Raw genomic sequence first — 27308 nt, forward strand, 5'->3', positions numbered from 1 at the left:
AAACCCTACCAGTGCTGTATTTAGACAAAACTGCTGAAGTCCGCATTACCTCTATTTCGTTTATGGTGCTTCCATTTGTAAAGAGTCTTGAAAATGATTAATGTAAGTTCTAAGAACTGTTCGTTCACAAAAATATAATGAGAATATAATAGGAGCTATTGCCTATACAGGTTGGGGAACAACAACAGCAAGGAGGGTTACAGTTTGTCAACTACCAGCAGAACTGCCCTCAGGGCTCAAAGAGTCAGTCCCAGGTGCAGGGGGCTCCGAGTTTCCATGGGAGCCAAGTTCAACAGACGGGCTTCCCTACACAGCATGGTAAGAGTCAGCCACAGACTGGTTTCCAACAACAACCGTCAGGTCAAGGTTAGTTTAAGGACTATGCTGTTTCGACAATGCGAAATTCCGATGTAAAACTGAGATTATCGTAACAGCGTAAGAAATGCACGGGGATAAAAAAGAAACTAATAATAATAAAAAAAATGCATCTCCAAGTAAATTATAAAGTATCAATGACTCTCAAAAGCATGTCCCAACAGTGCACTAGAAGAAAATGCATAGAAATTTTCGTTGACAGTATTTGGTACCGTAAGTCTCTCATATCTATACAGTATATATGTTCATCAATCAAGGATATGTCAGTGTAAATGAGCTGAGGGTCAGTTTTCTAAGAAATTGTTGTTAAACTGTGTTACACAAATCACACGTGCACCGCTTTTTTACAAAAATATGTCCGCCATGTTTCATTCAATGAACGAAATAAAAGGAGTATTTTACCTTACATTTCCTTATTACATAGTACAATTCACTTTCTAATCTAAATAAAGCATCAGGTTGGTCTGGATCCAGGCTGGTCGCAAATCCACTATGTTGGTTTTCTCATGGCGTGGCTCATGTATATATGTATGTACGGTGGAATTAAATGTTAAGTGTAAAAAGTATGTAGTCACAGTGCAAATCATCCATGCTAAATAATACATACGATATGTTTGCTTTCTCACTGTCTGAAATGTACAATATAATTTCAAACTTCTTCATTCTCTAGATCAAGGTTATTTTTATTACCTTCTGTAGTCGGTCATTATCTGTTGTACAAAAATGCTTTTTTAACCAGTGTGAAAAATTTCAGGTACTTGAAAATGCACCTTTGTACTGTTCAGATATAAAAATGAGCACTACGTAAGCGCTCAGGCCCTTCTCGCACACCATACCTATAGTTAGGACTTCTTTAATGTGTAAAGGCATGTGCAGACAAATGACAAATTTGGCCAACACCTGGTAAATTGTAATGTGTTTTTTAGAAAAGTAATAAACTGAAATAGAAAAAATAGCTCTCATCTCATTTACATGGTTAGTTCAGCTTTATTATGCATGTTATAGTTTTTCCCAGTTATGCTTAATGACATACAATACTGTCACCGAAAATTGTGACACGAACATACTGATAACTTTTCCCACTTTACTTTTTTAATTAAAGTAAGAGTTCAGCACTTCATGGTTTTGATGTATTGTCACATTGGAATAAAGTTTGTTTTACAGTAACTTCGAAATTCCTCAGAAATCATATTATGTACTCCACCCACCTAATCCATTATTTCAAAAATGCACAGTCCTTAAACAGTTTATTTCAAATAATATACTTATATAATACAAACATTTAATTTACAAAAACACACACAGTACTGAAGAAAAACTAGAATGTGTCTGTAGGACACTGGGTGTCTCCCCACTGGTAAGTTTGTCACAAATAAGGGGCAATAATTCAAATCTTTCAGTCTTAAGTGGGTATAACTTCAACAAACATTTTATGGAAATGATTCATTATTCTAGGCCATATACTGTTTGAGCTATGAGCATCACAAACAAAAAATCCACTATTTTGGCTATTCAAGGGTCATAACTGTAATAGGCGCTAAGATTCCCCAAAAGAATGCCAAGTATGCAAGGTCAGATCATGATAAAGACTCAAGCAAGGTTTCATGAGTTTACATCAAATACTTTTTGAGCTTGGCATGTCACTAACTTCGGACGAACGCTTGGACAAGACCAAATATTGTCCGCCCCCTATTTGTAGAGATATTGCCCCTGAAATAGTATAAAACAATGCACATTTTCACCCTGTGACGCCTAACTCAAAATGTATTCCATACAAATTGATTAAACCTTGCAGGAATCTTTATCATGATATGAACTTGTCAAGACCAAATCTATATCCCCCCTATCCCCCCCCCCCTCCACCCACCACCACTCATGACCAAATCTATATGCCCACTCGGAGCTTGTAAAGGATTTTTCTTATTGTAGGTCAAGTTCAATGGCAGACCGGTTTTCAGCAACAACAACCGTTAGGTCCAGGTCAACCAGCAGGTGTGGCACAAAGAGGTCAGGGGCAGCAGCCAGTCTGTACTCAAACACTGTCTCAGTCTCCAGTTGTGAAACCAGAAGAGTCTCCAAGATCACAAGGAATGGGAGAGGAAACAATATTAGGTATTACGGTGTGATGCAATAAAGTAAATAATTCATAAAAATGCAATTGGCATCTTGAGTCTTTAGTTTGTATCATAGTATTAAAATGCAGGGATTGGTATACTGTAAAAGCAGACATTTTCGCGAGGGTTTAATTTTCGCTATACAAGGACCTGCATTTTGAGAAAACTAATCCTCTCGTAAATATTTACCATTAGTATAATTTAGGTTAAAGTAGGTTACCATATTAACAGTTTCCAGAATATTAATACCTTGCGAACATGCTCAAAATTTCAGATTGGCAAAATTTTGAGCCATCCAATATATGTGCTTTTACAGAATTGAGAGAAGCACTAAAAATCTCACAAAACTACACAATCTCTAACCTATCTTGGATGCATGAGAGAAACCGTCTTGTGTGAAATTGGGTCTAGATTTGAAATGTAGACACTAGTGTTTAAGTTCACTTAAATTTGAAATGTATAGATACTAGTGTTTTGTACTCCCAGCCTTGTGTGTGTCAAATTTTCAAACCACAAGACCCAGATCATTGAGCTCTGGTATTTAGCATCACTATGGGGACCTTTAAATGTTTTGTTCAAATTATGCCTCTAGGGTCAAAATGGCCATCCAAGGGCTTATCAGTTACATAATATTATATGGGGAAAATCCATAAGGCACAGAGCTTTGAGATTTTGAATGGACAATTATGTAATGGACCTCTGCTAATTTTGTTCAACTCATGACCCCAGGGTTACATAAATTTACATACAAGTAGACTTGTATAGTAAAAGCTTCATAAATTGTCTCTGAATCCATAGGGCACACATCTTTGATATTTTTCATGGACACTTATCTACCTCTTCCAAGTTTGTTCAAATCATGACCCTCAGCATGACCCCACTATGGGGTCAGATAGTTTTACTTTGACTAACCTTCTCCTAAAACTTTGAGCTTAGATACCTTGCATGTACACTTCTCTAGTGGATCTCTGCCAAGTTTGTTAAAATCATGACCCACTCACTGATGACACATAATATTATATAGACTTATCTATAGTAAAATGTTCAAAAAGCTTCTCTGAAACCATGAAGTACAGCACTTGATATCTTGCATGCACAATCTAGTAGACCTCTACCAAGTTCGTCCAAGTGTTGATCACTGGGCCAATATGGCCTTGCACTGGGGTCACATATATACCATAGACTTAGAAAGTAATAACCTCATAGAGTTTAATCTTCTTCTCTTAAACCATATTGGGTACAGGCGGGCGATTAAGGACCAGTGGGTCCTCTTGCTAACAGGTCCAAGTGATTTCGAAAAGGTTAATTAGGATACTTATTTTGTTGTTTAACTTTACAGATTCACCAGATTCAAGTACAGAGCTGCAGTCAGGAAAACAAACTGAAAAGTTTCAGGTACTTCATTAATATATCAATGTTGATAAGACACATTTTTCAGTTTTAATTGTCCAAAGAAAGTTTGATGATTTTTAGCTTGACTATACGAAGTATGGAGAGCTGTCCTACTCGACTTGGCGTCGGCGTCCTTCCGCGTCCGCACTTCGGTTAACGTTTTGATGCACTTTCTCTTTCTCTCTGTAATTACATGTACTTGGTGGATTTGTTTCAAACTTGAAATGTTATAACCAGGGGTGGTATAGTACGTCATCAACAGGTGCGCATAACACTTCCCGATGCGGTTTTTCATGTGGCCGCTACAAAGAAATGTGAATTATGCAATAGAGTGTTTACGCTAAACTATTTCCCAAGACTCATGAAAAAATGCATTACAACTAAAACATTGTAATACATGTAGTAGGAGTTGTGTCAAATGGACTGGTATAGCTTTCTATTCACGTTACTTAGTATAACAGTTCAATGTTTACACTACATTTTAGAGTAAAAAATGTAGGACCTGTAGATTTTTTTTTTCACATTTTTTTTAAAATATTCTGTTTGTAAAATTTTTCTTTTCATTTATTACAAGTCAGGACAACATGGATTGAAACAATTGAAGTAATATAGATGACATTATTTTCGCGAACACATTTGCTTCTTGATGCTGTATAAATCTCAATGCGTTGAAATTTACAGTTTAAAATTTTTGACCCATGCTCACTTTTCTTTCCCTTATTAGTATTATTTTTCCATTTTGAATGCATAAATATGAATATTTCACAAACAGACTGTCCATAGTTTCTGCACAGTACTAGTCTAAACGTTGTTTACTTTACAAGGCTTTCGAGTTTCATTCATACATGTCTGCCTAAAGTTATCTACTTATGCAACAAAACATCTTAACTTTATGACAGAACATCTTTTGACATTTTTTGAACATACGAAATGAGCGTTTAAAACAGCAACAGAGATCGCCAAACAAAATGATTATTACTGGAGTCCTTATATAAATCGTCGGTCCATAGTTTGTTCTACTGACCAGTCTATGCACTACATTTTACTTGGCTATAGTCAAAACTTGAAAACATATGAAAACTTTAATTATAATGCCATGTTCGAGCGTTTTTTTGTAAACATAACTTTTTGTAGATATTAAATCATTTGTCGACTAAATGATATTTGTCGGCCAATATGCGAGACCTGATTGCGAGATTGAAGAGCAAATAGTATAGACTATTGACTTGCATGAATTCACTTAGTGTAGTTGAAGGATAAAGAAACATTTTGAACTTTGTTCCAGGAACAAATCAATGTATTTTGCATATGGATGTGTTAAGACCTTAAACGGTTTAAATTATATTTAACTTGATATTTTTTCAGTCATTTGTTTACTATTGGTCTACATGTTAAACATGATCAGGTGATTTTTGTGATTATGATACCCGACAAGACAGTTGACGAATGTTTTAATTTTAACAAAACATTAAAACATGTCTTTCCTGTCGGTCTACCCAGGTGTAGGAGTTGCCCGCCCGCTTTAAAACTTCTGTTCGTCTTTTAGCATTGTTATAATGAGTGGGTGAAAAAATTCTTTATTCGTCGAAATATACTTCGACATTACTTTTTGACAAAAAAAAACAAAAAGCCCATTTTTTCTCTCAGTCCAGTTAAAAAAAAGCAAAAAAAAAAAAAAAAAAAAGCCCATTTTTTCCCCTCAGTCCAGTTCCACTACCCATGATTTTTAATTTTCCCCGTCCACCTGATTTATTATTAGCTCACCAATAAACATGTTCTTTTACCGCTTCTCCGACCCAGCACTTCAAGGAGTGACTCGCCAGAACAAGTAAAACAGTCGTCATTACATGCATGTTAGTGTTTGAACTTTGAACATATAATATTAAGAACTCGAATGAAATAATATTATAAGAGCCTGTGAAGAACGAACAGCTATAATATAAATTTAAGTTCTTAAAGTCTTAAGCATGCATTTTCATTTGATTGTACAATTACATGAAAGTTTCAATACAGTAACGTTTCTGGTGAGCGAAATTATAACGCAGATACGTAATTTTTATCAGCACGCGGTCATTACCGAAGGAGCATCATGGAAGGCACGTGCAGTTTTCCCGCCAATATTCAAAAAATAAACGTCTGCTTCTGTATCTATCAAGAAAGCCCGATATTTACGCATATTGCAGCCGGATTTTCAAACGTGTTATTTAATCACGTTTCCCTCTGTAGGTGTGTTCAATCAATTCCGAACAGTGTACCAAAAATATATGTAGATCTGGTTTCGGAAGAATCATGATAAGTCTTTTAAACATACATGCATCATACCCTGACGCCAACAAGACTTGTGAATTCTTTGGATATGATTTATGGAAATTTAGTCATCCGTATTTAGAATAATGTTTTTGTAAAACTGACTTTCGTATCGTACGACAACAAAAAAGGGGGCAAAATAGATACCAGACAATTATTGCTATTTTTCTGAATGTTTTAAAATGTAGTTACTTGCAGATATTGTTAAAGAGTTGAGAACTAAAAATTAGTTGATTTTGCGATTTTTTATCGTTCAGAACATCTGGATATAGGTAAACTACCTTAATCTTAAAGTTTTTTGTCGCCGGTAAAGAGAAGTTATGAAAATGTGACAATGAAAAAAATATATTGTAAATAAAAGAAATATAAGGCAGTTAATAGAATGCTTACATAAAGGAAATAGCTCAAAACTGAATAAGATTTTTGTTATGTGAAAAGATAGCATTTTTTGGAAAATAGGAAAAATGTATAAATACTTATCCCTTTCCTATTCTGCCGTTATGGGGACAAGGGATACTAGATTTGAAAATTCCACATATCTGCGCTGATCCAATTTTGATAAATTCAAGGCAAGTGTTGAGCGGATGTATTGCATATACTTAGCGCTTCATTGTGTGACATTTTCAGCCTGCCGATTCTGTTGCTTCTGTGGTAAAAATGAGTAAAACGCCAGTGTCAGGACACTAAATTTTGAGGCAAAAATGGCCCAAAATGCACACCTTACGCGGCCTGTACTGTATCATCTGCAAATGACTCACCTACAACACATGTATTTTTATTAAAGCATATTACCAGCCATTACGACAATAATGGTAAAAGAAAAGTGCCTTTTGACTGTTTACTTTTCCGCAAATTTGAACTGAATCTGGATGGCTGGATGGCCGTTTCCTTTCGCCTGACTTCCGTAACCTCGTGTAATATTTTAGGCCCGATACGGGGAGCTAGGAAAATCGATTCAAACACAAAGTCATATTTATTTTACACAATAATATTACTCGTACGCATGAATCCTTAGTTCTATAAACATCATAAATAACCAGTTGAATATATATGCCTGTAAAGTACATCTACTTTTTTTTAAAAAAAAACGTACCCGGGCCACCCGGACCAAATGCGTCACTGGCCCTTGCTAGAAATTTCCAGCGAGCACTGATTGGCTGAGTCTTTACCTGTGTCTTTTGTCTGTAAAACAGTCTCTACATATCGTGATTTCTTGTCGAGCCCGCTTGCAGAAGCGAAGACATAGTTGACCAAATGGCTGATCGGTGTATGTGCGTGCGTGCGCACGTCCGGATTTGTTTGTCCGGACCATAACTTTGACATGCATGGAGCAATCTCGTTTATATTTGGCATGAATGTCACCCTCAGTGAGACGGAGTGTCTTGTGTAAACCGCAGGTTCCTATCTCAAAGGTCAAGGTCACATTTGGTGCTCAAAGGCTAAATTCAATAATGACTTTGTCCGGAGCATTTCATCTTCATGCATGGAGTGATTTTGATGTAACTTGGCACACTTGATCACAACCATGTGACGGAGTGTCATGCGCAAGAACCAGGACTCTAGGTCTAAGGTCAAGGTCACACTTAGAGGTCGAAGGTCAGATACAAGAATGAGTTTGTCCGGAGCATTTCTTTTTTATGCATGGAGGGATTTTGATGTAACTTGGCACAATTTTTCATCATCTGCAAGAACCTAGAATTGCTTCCCTTTGTTGTTACTATAAATAGCTTATATTGTAACTTTTTTTATTATTGGTCGTAGGTAAAAATCAAGACCACTTTTCTGTAGTACAGTATGCATGTTACATCCTATATTTTGAGGCGTATTTTGACATATTTCTACTTGTAAGGATTTTTGTGTGGACTAAGATTTTTTTTAAACATTTACTTCCCTTTGTTGTTACTATAAATGACTTATATTGTAACTGTTTGCAATCATTTTCCAATTGGCATAAATGTTTGCCTCAATGAGACAGGGTGTCATGTGCAATTCTTAGTCCTTTTGACAGCTGGCGGGCTCGACATGTTGCCCGTGGGCATCTAGTTTTTACTTTATTGTCAAACTATGGGGCTTTCATTAGAAGATAAATAATTTGTCGAAATGTTTTGGTTACAAGAAATCTTTTGCATTCATTGTTTGAAAATGTGAAAAATATTTGCCGTCGTAGATTTCCGTTCGGCTTCGTGAGGATGCTGGCGCGCGGGTTTCAGAACGAGGCTTAGCGTGTGTTTTGCAAACAAAGAAAAAAGATTAAGATGGTACGAGGGTTTGGCATGTTCTAAAATCTGGCCTAGCCTGGCCCGACGTGTTCAATTTTTGATCGGGCCAAGCCAGGCTTCAATTTTGTAAAAGGTGAAAGTGATTTCTATAGCATCTTTAAAATCTGACTTTTTGAACTTATTAATTGAGGGATAAGTTTGGATATTTCAGACATTATATAAATACATCTAAAATTCCTACTCAGCAAAATTATACACCTGGGAATAAGCTTGTAACATAACTATTAGGTCTAATTTAAAGGTGATGTCTGATTAATTGTTATGACTATTATCAGGGGATTTCCGCCTCAATTGGCTCTTGACTAGTGGGTTGGTTTTCCCCCAATTGAATATCCTAACTAATTATTATTGTGTCTATTGGGGATTATTTAGTATTGTCCGAAACTATTAAGCTAGCACTCAAGAATGTTCTGTATGCTTCCGTAAATAAATTTTCGGTGTCCGAAGTTAAATGAAAATATAAATATTGAAAACCAAATAAGATATACATATTTCTTTACCGCCAGGTCGTACATGCAGATATAGTTGTGGTGACAAAACGTTCATCTACCAATCTCGGGACTGTGAGTTCGAGACACCTTTTTGACCTTTTTCAGGATCATTCTATTCGTATTTCATCTTTAAACTTAGAATGCAGGAAAATTGTCACACTTATCGTGATTTATTGTTCATTTATTGAAAGAAATACACAAGTATTTGACAATCTTCTACATACAAGTTATAAATTGGTAAACTATGCATGTTATTTTGGTCAATTTAGATATTTTCAGCTTACAAATATGGTGTAAAATAAAGAAAGCGCCCGAAAATATTGGCGAATATTAATGAGTGCCACCTGTCAATATACTTACGGACAACAACTTTCAATTTCTAAGTGAATCTCCGTTCTGGAATCTCGGATAGTATGATGCGGGGAATAGATAAATAAATTTTGTAGTTCAGGTTATACACGTACTGAATATTTTTGTAAGACTGCTTCTTTTATATTGTTCTAAGAATGTGAAAAAAGTCCTACAAAGTTCTGTGAAACAGGCTCAAGAGCATCTTTTAGCGTTAAATATATCAATTAGAAACATAAACACAATGATAAATATCTTTGTAATATTTAACATAACAATATGTTACATACCGGCCTCCGTGCCCGAGTGGTTAAGGTCGCTGACTTAAAATCACTTGCCCCTCATCGATGTTGGTTCGAGCCTCACTCGGGACGTTGAATTCTTCATGTGAGGAAGCCATCCAGCTGGCTTACCGAAGGTCAGTGGTTCTACCCAGGTGCCCGCTCGTGATGAAATAATGCACGGAGGGGCACCTTGGGTCTTCCTCCACCATTAAAGCTGGAAAGTCGCCATATGACCTATCATGTGTCGGTGCGACGTAAAATCAAAAAAAAAAAAAAATCATGTACATGCATATACTAATCAAGAATAAAGATTAAGTTGCTTAACATATCAAAATCTACTTCTCTTTCATAATTTGCTATAACAGGTAAGTTCTTCTCTGAATAGCTATTGGTTGGCGGTGTGGTTTCAGCTCTGTAATAGCTCTTGTGGCAACACCCCCACTACTTGTAAGAGGCTCCACAATGAATATTATTTTTATTACTCTTCTATAAATTGAACATTAGCTTGATTAAACCAAACACGCATTAAAAATTCAATTGAACAGTTAAGACGTCTGCTAAGAGATGCATTCACTGCATGCAAATATTCAGCTATATTGCAGCAGGTAAACTTATTAATGAAATTAGCCATTAGTTTTAAAACTAAGCGTTATAGTTGACTTTAAATGATTTGATCAGAGAAAAAAATGATAGTTATTATTTAGTTGGGATCCTGGAAAACCTGGGATGGGCTCATGGGATGGGCTGGGATGGGCTCAAGGACATGGGCTGAACTTATTTACCCCTAAAATTTTCTCAGATTCTCCAAGGTTTCTTGAGGTGAAAAGTTCTCTTTAAAATAATGATACTCCTGGGAATTCATGCCATACTGTCAATAAGATCTGGTTAAGAGAGTAACAAAATGGATTAATGTCTTATTCTATAGGCTGATAACAGTTACTACATTTACTTATTATTGTTATCATTATTATTTGTTAATTCTCTTGATCCAGTCAGTAGAACACTTAATAAAACAGAAATAATTTTTAAGTAATATTATGATAAAATAAAAACACGTACAACAGTAATAATTTTAAAGAAATTATGAAAACTAAAAAATATATACTTCTTGCATGTGTATTTATAAGTGATACATTTACGAAATAAAAGTCGACTTGTATAGCGGAAGAAATGTATTTGAATATCAAAATAATTCGGTATGATAAAGAATTGTGAAGATAAAGGTTAGAATTGCATGTACATATGTCACAGGGAGAAAAATGATGAATTCAGCAGTTGACCTCTAATCCAAGTCAGAGAATGAACCTACAACATTAATTTGCCTCATGAAAATTAATTTTGGGAGAAAATATGAAATGGAACTTATGATAAATCAATTCTGAAAAAAAGCTACTGAAAATAAAAAGATAACAATAATTGACAAACTTCAATATAAAAAGATGACAAAATAGAATTTAATACATTAGACATATTAACATATGGAAAGGGGGATTCTCAATTCTAACATGGCTCGAATTGATTTCCAGTTAAACAAAGAAGAAAATCAAACGCAATATATCCTGCGATAAACAACGGTTGACGCACGGACCGGTAAGAGAGCATTATGACGTCAATTTTGACGTCATGTAGCCGCCTGACGTCCGATACATTAAACCTCGCGTAAATGAATTCCAGTATAATATTTATTGAAATATATCAACGTGCATGTCAGAATGAAAACAATCAAGGCCTTCTTGTGATTTATCGTCTAATTTACCACGGTTCATCGTTCAGATGCTTCAGTATTTAACCACTCGGGCTCACGCCCTCGTGGTTCAATTCCTACGCATCTAAACTCTGAACCGTGGTAAATTAGACGATAAACAACGCGAAGGCCTTGATTATTTGTTAAATATATGGCAGTTTTCAATTTAGTGATAATAAATTTTGATGTTAACATTAACACGATGTCGACAATAAATGACCGTATTTTGTTCCAAATGATTGCTTTTTAGTTCTGCTTATCATAAAAAAGATGTCTACATTAACACCATGTGGACAATAAATGATTATATTTTGTTCAAAATAATCGGGTTGTTTTTGCTTACTTATGATAAAAAGTGCATTCCATAAATTTTCATCACTTATATTGGAACCGTTGAAGTATGATTTTTCTGTGGAACCACCACCCGTCAATGAAAAATTCTGTTGAAACAAAATTTCTTTAAAAGATGAAATCTATGAATTCTAATCTGATGCACCTCTTAAATAATGAAAGGTATAAGTTAGATTTAAATCTGAAAGCCATGTCCAAGGTTATAAAACTGAATTTTGAGACCAGTCACTGCAGAATGCTGGCATGCCATTGGTTAAAGTTTTAGAATTGAATCAGCCAATCAAATGCCAGAGATTTGAGACTGGTTCCCAAACTCATTTTCAAAATCTTGAGCCCTAAATTTTGTCGGAGCAGTTTAGTAAAATTTTATTTCAGATACTTCTTTTATTATTTGGAGTGTTTTTGCAACTTTTTAGTGCTTTTGTCGGCAGTTTTTGGAGCTTCTTTTTTCACAACTTTTTGGTGTTTCTGTTTTTCAGTTTTTGGTAGCCTGTACAGCTAAACTAGATCTACGAAGTCATGCAAGGATTTTGTATGACTGGGAAGGGAATGAAATCACATCACTTGCAGAGAGTAAATATTCGTTTTTAGCTCATCTGATTTTTTGAAAAAAAATGATGAGTTATTGTCATCACTTGAGCGGTTGTCGGCGTCGGCGTCGGCGTCTGCGTCGGCGTTGCCTGGTTAAGTTTTATGTTTAGGTCAGCTTTTCTCCTAAACTATCAAAGCTACTGCTTTGAAACTTGGAATACTTGTTCACCATCATAAGCTGACCCTGTATAGCAAGAAACATAACTCCATCTTGCTTTTTGCAAGATTTATGGCCCCTTTTGTACTTAGAAAATATCAGATTTCTTGGTTAAGTTTTATGTTTAGGTCAACTTTTCTCCTAAACTATCAAAGCTATTGCTTTGAAACTTGGAATACTTGTTCACCATCATAAGCAGACCCTGTACATCAAGAAACATAACTCCATCTTGCTTTTTGCAAGATTTATGGCCCCTTTTGTACTTAGAAAATATCAGATTTCTTGGTTAAGTTTTATGTTTAGGTCAACTTTTCTCCTAAACTATCAAAGCTATTGCTTTGAAACTTGGAATACTTGTTCACCATCATAAGCAGACCCTGTACATCAAGAAACATAACTCCATCTTGCTTTTTGCAAGATTTATTGCCCTTTTGGACTTAGAAACTTTTTTTTTATGGTTAAGTTTTATGTTTAGGTCAGCTTTTATCCTAAACTATCAAAGCTATTGCTTTAAAACTTGCAACACTTGTTCACCATCATAAGTTGACCCTGTACAGCAAGAAACATAACTCCATCCTGCTTTTTGCAAGATTTATGGCCCCTTTTGGACTTAGAAAATATCAGATTTCTTGGTTAAGTTTTATGTTTAGGTCAACTTTTTCTCTTAAACTATCAAAGCTATTGCTTTGAAACTTGCAACACTTGTTGACCATCAGAAGCTGACCCTGTACAGCAAGCAACATAACTCCATCCGGCTTTTTGCAATAATTATTGCCCCTTTTGGACTTAGAAAATCATTTTCTTGGTTGAGTATTATGTTTAAGTCAACTTTTCTCATAAACTATCAAAGCTATTGCTTTAAAACTTGCAACAGTTTTTCACCATCATACGTGGACACTGAACATTAAGAAACATAACTCTATCCTGCTTTTTGCAAGAATGATGGCCCTTTTTAGACTTAGAAAATCATGGGTAGGACAATATTTCTATTACACAAAAAAAATCAGATGAGCGTCAGCACCCGCAAGGCGGTGCTCTTGTTTTTCAGTTCATTTGATCTTGAAGATGCTTATATGTATTTGCAAAAAAGATAACATAAAGGATGAAATATTTTTAGAAACATTTTTTGCGAGATAATTATATAGGCCTGTATAATCTATGAACAATTGCTACATGTAGTGGAAATAAACACGTAAAGTAAAAGAAATTCCTTGTTTATGTGTAAATTTCATTTCGGGCATGTGAAATCATCTTAATGGGTGTCATGGCATTAAAAAGTACATGACTATTGATAAGTTTTAATGTTACTAAGCCCAAAAAACAGATGTGGATCATTTATAAAATTTAAATGTTTATGTGTTTGCAATAAAAAAAAACTGCTGGCTTTGCATTGAGAAATACATGGTCATTCTTTTGCAGTGTTTTGCAATATTTCCATTTTAAAACTCCAGCATATTACTGCATATAAAAATCTATTAATCTATAAATATTATTTCAGCACCAATTTTAGATGATTGTCTGCAGTCAGGGGGTACCTATGTATTGGGACCTGTGTGGGTGTCCACTGGCGAAGGCTTCAGTCCGTCAGGCACTAGGGATTTCCTAATCACCATCAGGGAGGTCATTAAGAATCGCATAAAGGAGGCAAAAGTCTTCAGAAAAGAGGTATGTCGATGGTTATGCTAAAGGTAGTGGAGCAGTAATGATTGTTGGCAATTTCTGTGTAATTTTGTATTCTCTTTATGTTATTTCGGAACTCTTGTGATGCCAATGTAGGCCATATGAATAAGGAGGTAAATTTTTATGAGCTTTTGTTTCTATAACAACTAGAGAATAAATTCTGAAATCACATACAGAGAAAACGCGAATGCCAAAACCGCAAACCTAACCAGTTGTTATTACATCAACTACCTTGATTTTACATAAGACTTTAGACTAAAATAAGGACTTGAGTCCCAAAAAGATATACACAAGATGCTGAAATGAGTATCAGGTATGGTCAAATCTGTATTAAGCAGCGACTCATTCTAGCTGTGTCAGGCAGGAATCTGCTGATGACAAAAAGAAATTAGAAGTAAATGTCAGTTTGGAAAGTTAGCTGCTGACTGGTTGCTTGAGGCAAGAAGTCGCTTAACCCTTAGCCTGCTAAATTTCTATAATAGACTGGTCCATCATTCAATTTGGGCAATACCATTTATAATTACTAGGGTGTTTACTGAAAATTTACTAACTAAATAGCGAACAGTGCAGACCATGATCAGACTGCACGGATGTGCAGGCTGATCTTGGTCTGCACTGGTCGCAAAGGCTGAATCACTTGCCGCCAGAGGCTAAAGGTTAATATAGAGGAAATCTACTGCAGGTTCAGATGTATTATAATTTAAAGGGGCTGTCCTACAAATTTTAGGTGAAAAATAATTTCTCTCAAAAGTCCATAAAAGTGAGTACTCTGAAAATGACTAGTGATACAAACTTACTGACATAAGGTTTTATGCAGGATATTCATACATTTCAGCTTTCCTTCATGCAAGATGGAGAGGAAGACAAGGTCAAGGTCGCTATCAAAATTCTGTCTATGTCTAAAGAAGAGGTAGAGGAGGCTCTCACTTATGTAAGTATATAAATGTAATAGATTTTGAAACCTGTAACATTGAAACATGTGTGCATTTGTTAGTCCCCTGTTGGAACCAGAAGGGACTTATTCCCTACTCCCATCCCCCTGCACATGTTCATCCATCCCTTAGTCCATCAGATACTGCAATAACTTGAATAATATTTTTTGTGAAACTTAAGTGGATAGATGGCAATATGGGGAATATGCACATTCTTTAATTTTATTGCTATGGCAACAGATGTTGCTGTGGATCATCACCATCATCCAAATCATGGTTGGTGTCATCATTGATGATGATGGTGTGAGCATCATCATCATCATTTTAATCATCATCACTAAGAACTATGCATCCTGAAGGCAAATCACCAGTTTGAAATAAAATAGTAGTAAAATCCATCCATCCATAGTTATATCTTCCCCATCCACCTATTACTGCTATGTCTTCCCCATCCAACCATTATTACTGTGTCTTTCTCAACTATGCATTACTATTAAATCTTCCCCAGCCATGCATTGCTTTTAAGGTTTCTCCAACCATGCATTACTATTATGTCTTCTCCATCCATCCATTACAGTAACTATAATTATGTTGTCCCCATTCATCCATTACTATTAAGTCTTCCACATCCATCCATTACTATTATGTCTTCTCCATCCATCCATTACAGTAACTATAATTATGTTGTCCCCATTCATCCATTACTATTAAGTCTTCCACATCCATCCATTACTATTATGTCTTCTCCATCCATCCATTACAGTAACTATAATTATGTTGTCCCCATTCATCCATTACTATTAAGTCTTCCACATCCATTCATTACTAATATATATTCCCTTCCAGACTGACAAGGACATTGATCAGTTGAGTGAGACTCTACAGAGGATAGAGGAGAAGTTGTTGAACCTACAGGAGATGTTGGATAAGGAGGAGGAAGAGGGGACTAATTACAAGATGAGACATATCAAAACACTGTCGAAAGATAAGTCATACAAGATGGTGGGAGTACCAGGACTTAAGCTCAAGGTATTGCCACTTTTACTGTAACGGTTGTACTTAATGAACTCAGCTGATCTTTGTTCAGGGTGAGCTGTTGGCATATATGGATGGTCTAGTGTTTGTTTGTTTGTTTTGGGTTTAACGCCGTTTTTCAATAGTATTTCAGACAGTTAACCTAACGAGTGTTCCTGGATTCTGTACCAGTACAAACCTGTTCTCCGCAAGTAACAGCCAACTTCCCCACATGAAAAATCAAAGGTGGAGGATGAATGATTTCAGACACAATATCTTTTATCAAATCCTCATGGAGAACACTTGACGCCTGAGGATCGAACACGCGACCCTGCTATCTGTAGATCGGCGTTCTCCCTTCTGAGCTAAGCGGGCGGTAGGCTAATGTCCTGTGTCTACATTTCTACTCTAAACATTTTTCTCCTCTAAAACAATTGGTCAGAATTTAACCAAACTTTAGAAATAATTTTCGAAATCGAAACACTGTCGAAAAAGACAGTTTGAAAATAGCTTTCTAAGGAGGAAGCCATTTTAATGTTTGGGGGTGGCATGTAGTAATTACAGCTTCCATCAGTCAGAATTTCTTGTCCTGTGTGTATCTTTATCATTGATGGATGGACTGTAAAATTAACTTTGCACAAGTGTTCAGAAAGACATGGAACTTATGCAAGAACAATAAATCTAATCCTCTTAATTGTTTGAATTATCTCCCTTTATGAATCCACCCAAATTTTGTGTCTGGTATGTAACTTTGTCATTCGTGGATGAACTTTAAAAAATGGTCACCAGCATGACTGTAAAAACCATTGCTCTGTCCACTTTACTTTTTGTGCCCCCCCCCCCCCCCCCCCCCCCCCCCCCCCCCCCCCCAAGGTGATGAAACCTTGCATGAACTTGCGCACCTTCTATTTTTCGTCTGGCTCCGCCCCCTATTTTTAGAGTTATGGCCCTAGAAATAGTCAAAAATGCACATTTTCACCTTGTGACATGCCTAGCTCAAAAAGTATTTGATATAGATTCATGAAACCTTGCATGAGTCTTTATCATGATATGAACTTGCGCACCTTCTATTTTAAGTCAGGCTCCGCCCCCTATTTTTAGAGTTATGTCCCCTGAAATAGTCAAAAATGCACATTTTTACATTGAGACAAGCCTAGCTCAAAAAGTATTTGATATAGATTCATGAAACCTTGCATGAGTCGTTATCATGATGTGAACTTGTGCACCTCCTATTTTTCGTCTGGCTCCGCCCCCCCCCCCCCCATTTTTAAGAGTTATGGCCCCTGAAATAGTCAAAAATGCACATTTTCACCTTGTGACGCGCCTAGCTCAAAAAGTATTTGATATAGATTCATGAAACCTTGCATGAGTCTTTATCATGATATGAACTTGCGCATCTCCTATTTTTCATCTTGGTATACCCCCTTTTTTCAGAGTTATGGCCCCTTAGATAGTCAAAAATGCACATTTTCACCTTGTGACACACCTAGCTCAAAAAGAATTTCATATAAATTGATTAAACCTTGCATGAGTCTTAATCATGATACGAACCTGCACACTTTCTTTTTTTTCTCTGGCTCCGCCCCCTATTTTGAGAGTTAAGGCCCCTGAAATAGTCAAATATGCACATTTTCACCTTGTGACGCGCCTAGCTCAAAAAAATTTCATATAAATAGATTAGACCTTGTGTGAGTTTTTATCATGGTATGATCATTTGCACCTCCTATTTTTTGTCTGGCTTCGCCCCCTATAATCAGAGTTATGGCCACTGAAATAGTAAAAAATGCGCACTTGCGCCTTCTGACTTAATAAGTATTTAATATAGATGGTTGAAAACTTGCATAAGTCTTTATCATGATATAAACTTGCACACCTCTTATTTTTGGCTGGCTCCACCCCCCTATTTTTAAAGTTATGGCCCCTGAAATAGTAAAAAAATGCATATTTTCACCTAATTATGTGCCTAGCTCAAAAACTGTTTAATGTAAATTCATGAAACCTTACTTGAGTCTTTATCATGATGTGACCTTGCACCCTTGGCATTCTTCTTGAGAATCTTTGTGCTTATTACAGAATTATTGCCCTTGAAATAGCCAAAATAGTGGATTTTTTGTTTGTGATGCTTGTAGGTCAAAAATATATGGCCTAGAATAATGAATCCTTTTCATAAAATGTTTGTTTAGGCTAAACCCCATTAACACTGCAAACATTTGAATTATTGTCCCTTATTTGTGACAAATATACCAGTGGGGGGGGGGGGGGGGGGGGGGCACACCCTGTGTCCTACAGACACATTCTAGTTTCAGTTACCTCCCTTTACTATCCCTTACTTTTTCAGTTATCTCCCTTTACTATCCCCACCCCTTTAGTTCTTTTTTCAAATCTGTACCTTTGAATTATCTTTCAGGTGCATGAGAATGGAACAGTGAATGCTCCTAGAGATTTCTATTTCAACTTACGCAAAGCTACCCAAGGTAGTACGAAGGAGCTCTTGTTAAAAAGAGTAAGTCGAAGATTTTTTCCTGTTTATTTTCTTGATCAATTGACTCAACTTTATAGCAGGACTTTATTGCCTTACAAAATGTCAAGGACATGTTTCTAATGTGTGTTAGCCAGTCTGCATTTGTCATTTTACAGTTTGAAGAGAATTTGCACACATGACACCTGGCACAGAAGCTTACCTAAAATATAAATATTTGAGCAGTATTTCAGCAGTATGGATTTTACTTCTGGTCTGTATGAAATTTCCCCTCATTTAACATACATTATCTTCATTGTTGATCAACATGTTTATTATGTACTGTTGGAACACCGGTTTCAAATATTGATGCATAATAATTTTTCACATGGCTACGGGCCTCAGTGGGTCAAATGATTAAAGTCCTTGGCTTTAAATCATCTGCCCTTCACTGCTTTGGGTCCAAAAACTGCTTTAGATTAAGAATTGTATCATGTGACATGTCGTCTGGCTCCATTATGGAAGGTTTGTGTCTCTGCCCTGGTGTCTCCCTATTCCTTGAATAATGCACAGAGGGGTATCTTTCTGCACCATAAAAAGCTGGAAAACTGCCCATATGGCCTATATTTGAGTCATTGTGATGTTTAGCACAACAAAAACAAAGAAGAAATACATTACTAAATGATTAAAGTATTTATGTCTCCCACCCACCACCCAGTGGTATTGTTTTTGGCCCTGTCTGTCTGGAGTCACTCTGTTAAAGGTAAAGGTCACAGGAGCCTGAACATGGAAAACCATTTCCGATCAATAACTTGAGAACCACTTGACCCAGAATGTTGAAACTTCAAAGGATGATTGGACATGCAGAGCAGATGACCCCTAATGATTTTGGAGTCACTCTGTTAAAGGTCAATGTCACAGGGGCCTGATCATGGAAAACCAATTCCGATCAATAACTTGAGAACCACTTGACCCAGAATGTTGAAATTTCACAGGACATACAGAGTAGATGACCCCTATTGATTTTGGGGTCACTCCATTAAAGGTCAAGGTCACAGGTGCCAGAACATGGAAATCTATTTCCAGTCTGTAACTTGAGAACCATTTGACCTAGACCCTTCAAACTTCATAGGGTGTTAGGACGTACAGTGTAGATGATCCCTATTGGTTTTTGGGTCACTCCATCAAAGGTTAAGGTCACAGGTGCCATCCATCTGTCATATTTCATTTTTGATCAATAACTGGAGAACAATTTGACCTAAAACCTTCAAACTTCATAGAATGATTGGACATGTAGGGTAGATGACCCATAATAATTTTTGAGTCACTTGATCAAAGGTCAAGGTCACAGGGACCAGAACATAGAAAACAGTTTCCTGTCAGTAACTTGAGAACTATTTGACCCACAACCTTCGAAACTTCATAGGGTGATAGGACTTACAGAGTAGATTACCCTTATCTTTTTTTGCGGTCACATGAGCTTAGGTTAAAGTCACTGGGGCCTGAACATGGAAAACCCTTTCTGATCAATAACTTGAGAACCACTTGACCCAGAATTTTGAAACTTCATAGGATGAGTGGACATGCAGAGTAGATGACCCCTATTGATTTTGAGGTCACTCGATAAATGGTCAATGTCACAGGGGCCTGAACTTGCAAAATGGTTTCCAATCAATAACTTGAAAACCACTTGACCCAGAATGTTGAAACTTAATAGGATGATTGGACATGCCAAGTAGATGATCCATATTGCAGCCAGTCGTCAGTGTCTCTTTGACATTTGCTCCTGTCCCCTATTGACTTCTTGCCTATTACGACTATGCAATGAGGGAGACATGCGCTTTTCCACAAAAACATCTTCTAGTTACCTTTAAATTGTCTTTGACAGTTGCTGGATGAGTTATCGGGTATGTTTGTAAATCCACAAAACCCCAAATTGGCACCCATAGCCAAGAAAATCTTCAATCAGTTTGGACGAGAAGTTACAGACGTGTTCAGTCTACAGACCGAGGATGAGGTCTGGGTCTCCTTCGGAGAATCTTACATCTCCCCATTCAGTAAGTTTGCTTTGGTTATTTTGACATGTATTCAACAAAGTTTTACTTGCTGTAGTTGTGGATTTTAATATTAGGTTGTTGGTAATGAGATTGGAATATTTGATAAGGAGCAATGGGAATAGAATAGAGGTAACTGGGTTGGAGTATCTGATAGGTGATATCTGGATTGGAATATCTGCTAGGTGGGTAACTGTTTTATGTGTTAACTAGGTACTGCTAGGACTGGGACGATTTCTAAATTTTGAAATCGGTTAATCATTTGTATGTAATCGAATCGAACCGGTTAATCGGCCGCCATATTTTAAATGCCGTTTTCTTTCCTGACGACCGTATCAAGGTACTTTCAGCAACTGACTTCTTGAGAAACTTACAGATGTATCGTTTGCAAGCAGTGTGAGAATTAACAAGTCATATTTTAGTTCATTGTTTCAGATATATCACGACAGGCAAATCTGAGACCATTTTAAATTATGTTCAGGTTGATGTGTTTTAGCGGAAATATACTGCAGGTCTATCATATAGCATGTGATGGTCAAAGAAATGTAAAGATAAAGTACAATTCGTGATGTTTATTGTTTGAAAGCGATTGGCAGTTTTGCAAAATTGAAACCGGTTTTACATAGTAATTGAATCGGATCCAATTAACAGACTAATCGTCCCAGTCCTAGGTACTGCTGAGTTATTTTCAAAAACAGTTACCTCAAACCCAAATATTCCAATATAAGCCTTAAACCATTGATAGATAGACTCTTTTTCATAAATACACTATTAAAAAAATTAAAAGAAATACACCTAGATGTTTGACTTCCTTAAAGCAAACTTTAACATGTGAGGATGCCAATATAGTTTTCATTGTTGACTGCTGAAAGATATAGCTTCACATCATCTTAATTATGTCTCCCCCCCTCTGGGGGAGACATATTGTTTTTGCCCTGTCCGTCCGTCCATCCGTCCGTCCGTACGTCACACTTCATTTCCGAGCAATAACTGGAGAACCATTTGACCTAGAACCTTCAAACTTCATAGGGTTGTAGGGCTGCTGGAGTAGACGACCCCTATTGTTTTTGGGGTCACTCCATCAAAGGTCAAGGTCACAGGGGCCTGAACATTGAAAACCATTTCTGATCAATAACTAGAGAACCACTTGACCCAGAATGTTGAAACTTCATAGGATGATTGGTCATATAGAGTAGATGACCCCTATTGTTTTTGGGGTCACTCCGTCAAAGGTCAAGGTCACAGGGGCCTGAACATTGAAAACCATTTCCGATCAATAACTTGAGAACCACTCGACCCAGAATGTTGAAACTTCATAGGATGATTGATCATGTAGAGTAGATGACCTCTATTGTTTTTGGGGTCACTCCGTCAAAGGTCAAGGTCACAGGGACCTGAACATTGAAAACCATTTCCGATCAATAACTTGAGTACCACTTGACCCAGAATGTTGAAACTTCATAGGATGATTGTACATGCAAAGTAGATGACCCCTATTGATTTTGGAGTCTCTCCGTTAAAGGTCAAGGTCACAGGGGCCTGAACATTGAAAACCATTTCCGGTCAGTAACTTGAGAACCACTTGACTCAGAATGTTGAAACTTCATAGGATGATTGTTCATGCAGAATAAATGACCCCTATTGTTTTTGGGGTCACTCCGTTAAAGGTCAAGGTCACAGGGGCCTGAACATTGATAACCATTTCCGATCAATAACTTCAGAACCTCTTGATCCAGAATGTTGAAACTTCATAGGATGATTGAACATGCAGAGTAGATGATCCCTATTGATTTTGGGGTCAGTCTATTAAAGGTCAAGGTCACAGGGACCTGGTCATGTAAAATCATTTCTGGAGAATAACCTGAGAACCACTTGACCTAGAATGTTGAAACTTAATAGGATGATTGGACATGCAGAGTAGATGACCCCTATTTATTTTGAGGTCACTTGATCAGAGGTCAAGGTCACAGGAGCCTGAACATGGAAAACAATTTCTGATCAATAACTTGAGAACCACTTGACCCAGAATGTTGAAACTTCATAGGATGATTGAACATGCAGAGTAGATGATCCCTATTGATTTTGGGGTCAGTCTATTAAAGGTCAAGGTCACAGGGGCCTGGTCATGTAAAATCATTTCTGGAGAATAACTTGAGAACCACTTGACCTAGAATGTTGAAACTTAATAGGATGATTGGACATGCAGAGTAGATGACCCCTATTTATTTTGAGGTCACTTGATCAAAGGTCAAGGTCACAGGAGCCTGAACAGTGACTTGAGAACCACTAGGCCAATAGTGTTGAAATTTAGCGGGATGACTAGACATGCCAAGTAGATGATCCCTATTGCAGCCAACCATCAGTATCTCTTTGACTTTCGCTCCTGGCCCCTATTGACTTCTTGCCTATAGGACTTTGCATTGGGGGAGACATGTGCTTTTTTACAAAAGCAATTTCTAGTTTCATTTGATTATGATTATAAGACTTAGTGTTATTTCGATGTCAATGGAAGATTGTTTTCTCTATTTGGTTGTTTTTTCTGTAAATGGAAGAAACACTACTTTTGCTTGTAGCAAATTGTCATCATGGGTTTACTTTGAAGTCCTATGTATTTAAAACGAAATGAACTTAGAAAATAGTATTTTCATGTGTTATCATAATTGAATTAGCATACTTCTATAATATTTTAACAGTTACTATGAATAAATTTGCAATGGATGCTGTGATATTACTTTTCAAAGAACTGTATTTGAGCTCATGTATTACAAGTAATATTTGATATGTGTTAAGTTTCAGCATAATATGCATTATCAGAGATACATGTATTTGATATTTGTACTATTTCAGCATATGCGTTACAAGTAATATTTGATATGGCGAAAGGGAAGGATGTGTTTGGAGAAAAGCAAGTGATCCTTAGAGAACAACTGATGCCAGAAGACAGTTCTAAAGAAGGCATGGCAGAGTAAGTGCTGTTATTTTTTTAGTGGGGAGGGGTTGGGATGTGGGGGAGGTGCTGTAAACTCATTCTTGCATAAAAACCACTTTTTTCACTTGATCTGCCCATGTATTAATGGGAGAAAAATTGTGTGCAAACAAGGCAATTCACGTGCTGTTATTATACCCGATTTTCATTTTTGAAATGCTTTCCCAAGGACGTTTATCCCAGTAGACATTTGACATCGGTTAGACGTCGTATAGACGTCGGACCCCAACGTTGGATTTTGGTTGGATTTGCAAACCGTTTATACGTTGGATCCCGATGTTGGCTATACATCGCAATCCGACCATTTTTCAACCTAAATCTAACCATTTTTCAACCAAAATCTGACCAAATTTTCAACGTAATTTGCAATGAAACAAGTACTAATAACACATGTATTTTATCATCTTTATTTCACATAATATGGCGACGTAAATCTAATACAATAAGTCCAAAAAGTAATCCAGTCATTGAAACTTTCAAGTTTTGTCATTGTACCCCCCGACAACAAAGTTGTAAGGGGGGGTATACTGGTTTCAGGTTGTCTGTCTGTCTGTCTGTCCGTCTGTCCGTAGACGCAATCTTGTGCACACCATCTCTCCTTATCCCCTTGACACAATTTAATGAAACTTCACACAAGTGATCAGTACCAACAGTAGTTGTGCATGAGGCATGTTAGGTTCTTTTAGAAAAACAATTTGCAGAGTTATGGGACTTTGTTTTTTTGTTACTATACTATATACATAGACACAATCTTGTGCGCACCATCTCTCCTCATCCCCTTGACAGAATTTAATGAAACTTCACACAAGTGATCAGTACCAACAGTAGTTGTGCATGGGGCATGTTAGGTTCTTTTAGAAAAACAATTTGCAGAGTTATGGGACTTTGTTTTTTTGTTACTATACTATATACATAGACACAATATTGTGCGCACCATCTCTCCTCATCCCCTTGACACAATTTAATGAAACTTCACACAAGTGATCAGTACCAACAGTAGTTGTGCATGGGGCATGTTAGGTTCTTTTAGAAAAAAAATTTGCAGAGTTATGGGACTTTGTTTTTTTGTTACTACATGTATACTATATACATAGACACAATCTTGTGCGCACCATCTCTCCTCATCCCCTTGACACAATTTAATGAAACTTCACACAAGTGATCAGTAACAACAGTAGTTGTGCATGGGGCATGTTAGGTTCTTTCAGCGACAAAAATTGCAGAGTTATGGGACTTTGTTTCTTGTTAACATACTATGTACATACAGTCTACATATGCAATCTTGTGCGTGCCTAATCTACCAAACCCTTGCACACAATTTAATGAAACTTCACACAAGTGATCAGTACCAACCCTAGTTGTGCATGGTGCATGTTACATTGTTTTAGATAAATATTCTGCATAGTTATGGGACTTTGTTTTTTGTTACTATACTGTATACATACAGTCTATATACATACAGTCCACATAATTATGCAATCTTGTGTGCGTCAAATTGCAATGTACTGTGTCAGTGCATGCGGGGGGTACATTCATCACCTTTAGTGATAGCTCTAGTTTTTGTATAATTCTTCAACTCTGCTTACATTTCCATCTGAAATGTATAAAATTTGACAGTTTCATCAAATCGAAGACTTACACAAATATACTAGTGCTATTACTAAGAGCATAATTACTACGTGCCAAACAAATATGTAGTATTTTAAATTCTATGAAAACATCTCCTATAACTTCGTAAAATGTAATGAAGTTTGGTGTTAAACGCAATTGCTTTTTTAAAGTAACAAACAAAAATGCATCAATCTTTGAAAATATATGGAACATTAATAGGTATAAGTATTAAAATAAGTAGATCTATATTTTTAAAAAATCTGTTACTCACAGTTTAATGTGCGAATGAACTATTATTTATAAGCGAATGTCCAGGCCTTTATGAAAACAAGTAAATATCTTTAAACTTTACTAGCAATATTATACCACTGAGTTTTATAACTAAAAACATTTATCAGACTTTCTATCCAACCTAATTCCAACGTCTTCAAGACGTCTAAGTCTGACGTCTATTAGACGTCGTGGATATGACGTTGGTTAGACGTTCGATTCAGGTCGCCGACGTCGCGACCAAAATCCAACGTCAGTACGACGTCAGGTGTTTACTGTGACGTATTCCTGCACAGATTGAGATCAGGTATCTGCGTCTTGTTTCTTTCATAAAAAACATTTTTTTAAGCATAAAAGATGCAATATAAACCATAGAATGTTTTGCTGTATCAGTAACTAACGCCAAAATTTGCGCTGCCCCCAACAATGTTCGTACGCGTTTCTTACCTTGTTTACTACCCTTTTAGAACTCGACGTCAATTCAGATTTTGTAGACAACCATGAATGTTAAAGAATCGCCTGTGACATGTGCGATTCCTTGTTTTTAGGAATCATATTTATGATTTTGGTAAGAATCAGTCGGTATGATGTTTTTAACTAATTTCTCGAAGAATTTATATAAACAGCTTGGAAGCTTGACACTACGTTCGTACTCATCCGTACTCCAACTGTGTCTGTATTCAGTATAACTCAATTGTGAAGTTATTATTATAATTCTTGAAATTGTGCTCAAGTCCACCAAATTGTGAAGTGATAAGAACCTTCGGTCTTGGTCACAAACAATCCCACGGGCTTCTGCAGATGTTAATACACAAAAAAAGTGTATTATCCCTACATTATGTTTGAAGTCACTATTTATAAACAGACTGTTCAAAAGTCTGGTCCCTAATGTTGTGCTGAAGGGCCTGTGAGAAAAAAAAAGTTTACATCTTTTGGGAAAAAATCTGAATTTTCCCTGAGGTGTAGCCAAGGGTGATACTGTTTGGAAACAAAATCATGTAAAAGTAATTATAGATGTAGCAGAGTACTGTCATAACAAACAACTCAGTAATTGAGTAGTATTCTGTTCTTAATCAGTTTAATTGCAGTATGCAGCCTAAATTCATAGCCCACCTGCTTAGTTCATTAGGGAGAGCCTCCATCGATAGCAGCTAGGTCATGAGTTCAGTTTAAGGTCGAGGTTTATGTTTTCCCTAAAAGACATTGTCTGAAATCATGCCTCCTCCACATCTGATTCATGTGAAAAAGTTGGCTCTTACTTGTGGAGTATTGGTACTGAATCAAGGAACGCTGGTTTGGTTAACTACCTGCCGTTACTTAACTGAAATACTGTCAGAAAATGGCTAAAAAACAGGAACAAACAAATACAATAACTTACAGTTTTAATAAGGCAACAGTAACATTCGAGAATTTCAGAAGGATTAAAAGTAAAAACAGGACAAAGCTTTCGCTGAGTATGCATGTACATGCAATTTAAGACAAAAATTATTATGTATGTAATGTTTACAAAAGAATTGTTATGGTATGTTTCAGTCATGAGAATTACAAAGCAAGTATAGGTTTCCCGGCTGTATACGAGTACGAAGAGTGTAAATATGAAGGTGAAAGGGCTCAAGTTGATCAAATGGCAAGCATGGCAGAGTTGGATCCTCGGGGACACTTTCTACAGTTCATGGTAAAATTCAATGTGCTCCTAATAAGAACTCAGTTCATTGGGTCGAAATTACCTGTTTACTGTATATTCCCGTATAAATTCCCCCTGGCCCAGGGGTGCATTGCATTTTGCCAAAGGGTGGAGGTGGTAAAGTAACTGTATTAAGGCTCAAAATCTTTCTTTTTACATTTTTTAGAAAATATAAATAATAAATCC

At 36.5% G+C, this 27308-nt stretch overlaps 1 protein-coding gene across 1 annotated transcript in view; it reads left to right on the forward strand.

The window, feature by feature from the left end:
* Nucleotides 1-27308, forward strand: part of LOC123535889 (doublecortin domain-containing protein 1-like) — a 102174-nt gene that overhangs the window by 42997 nt on the left and 31869 nt on the right. Inside the window, exons 7-17 of the mRNA XM_053527725.1 lie at nt 171-366; nt 2305-2487; nt 3829-3884; nt 12165-12258; nt 13932-14098; nt 14949-15044; nt 15892-16074; nt 18467-18562; nt 20406-20574; nt 23419-23536; nt 26972-27113. Of these exons, the coding sequence (XP_053383700.1) occupies nt 171-366; nt 2305-2487; nt 3829-3884; nt 12165-12258; nt 13932-14098; nt 14949-15044; nt 15892-16074; nt 18467-18562; nt 20406-20574; nt 23419-23536; nt 26972-27113 (1500 nt within the window). The remainder of the gene's footprint in view (nt 1-170; nt 367-2304; nt 2488-3828; nt 3885-12164; nt 12259-13931; nt 14099-14948; nt 15045-15891; nt 16075-18466; nt 18563-20405; nt 20575-23418; nt 23537-26971; nt 27114-27308) is intronic.

Source organism: Mercenaria mercenaria, chromosome 17, assembly GCF_021730395.1.
Source record: "Mercenaria mercenaria strain notata chromosome 17, MADL_Memer_1, whole genome shotgun sequence".
In the NCBI taxonomy this organism is placed as follows: domain Eukaryota; kingdom Metazoa; phylum Mollusca; class Bivalvia; order Venerida; family Veneridae; genus Mercenaria; species Mercenaria mercenaria.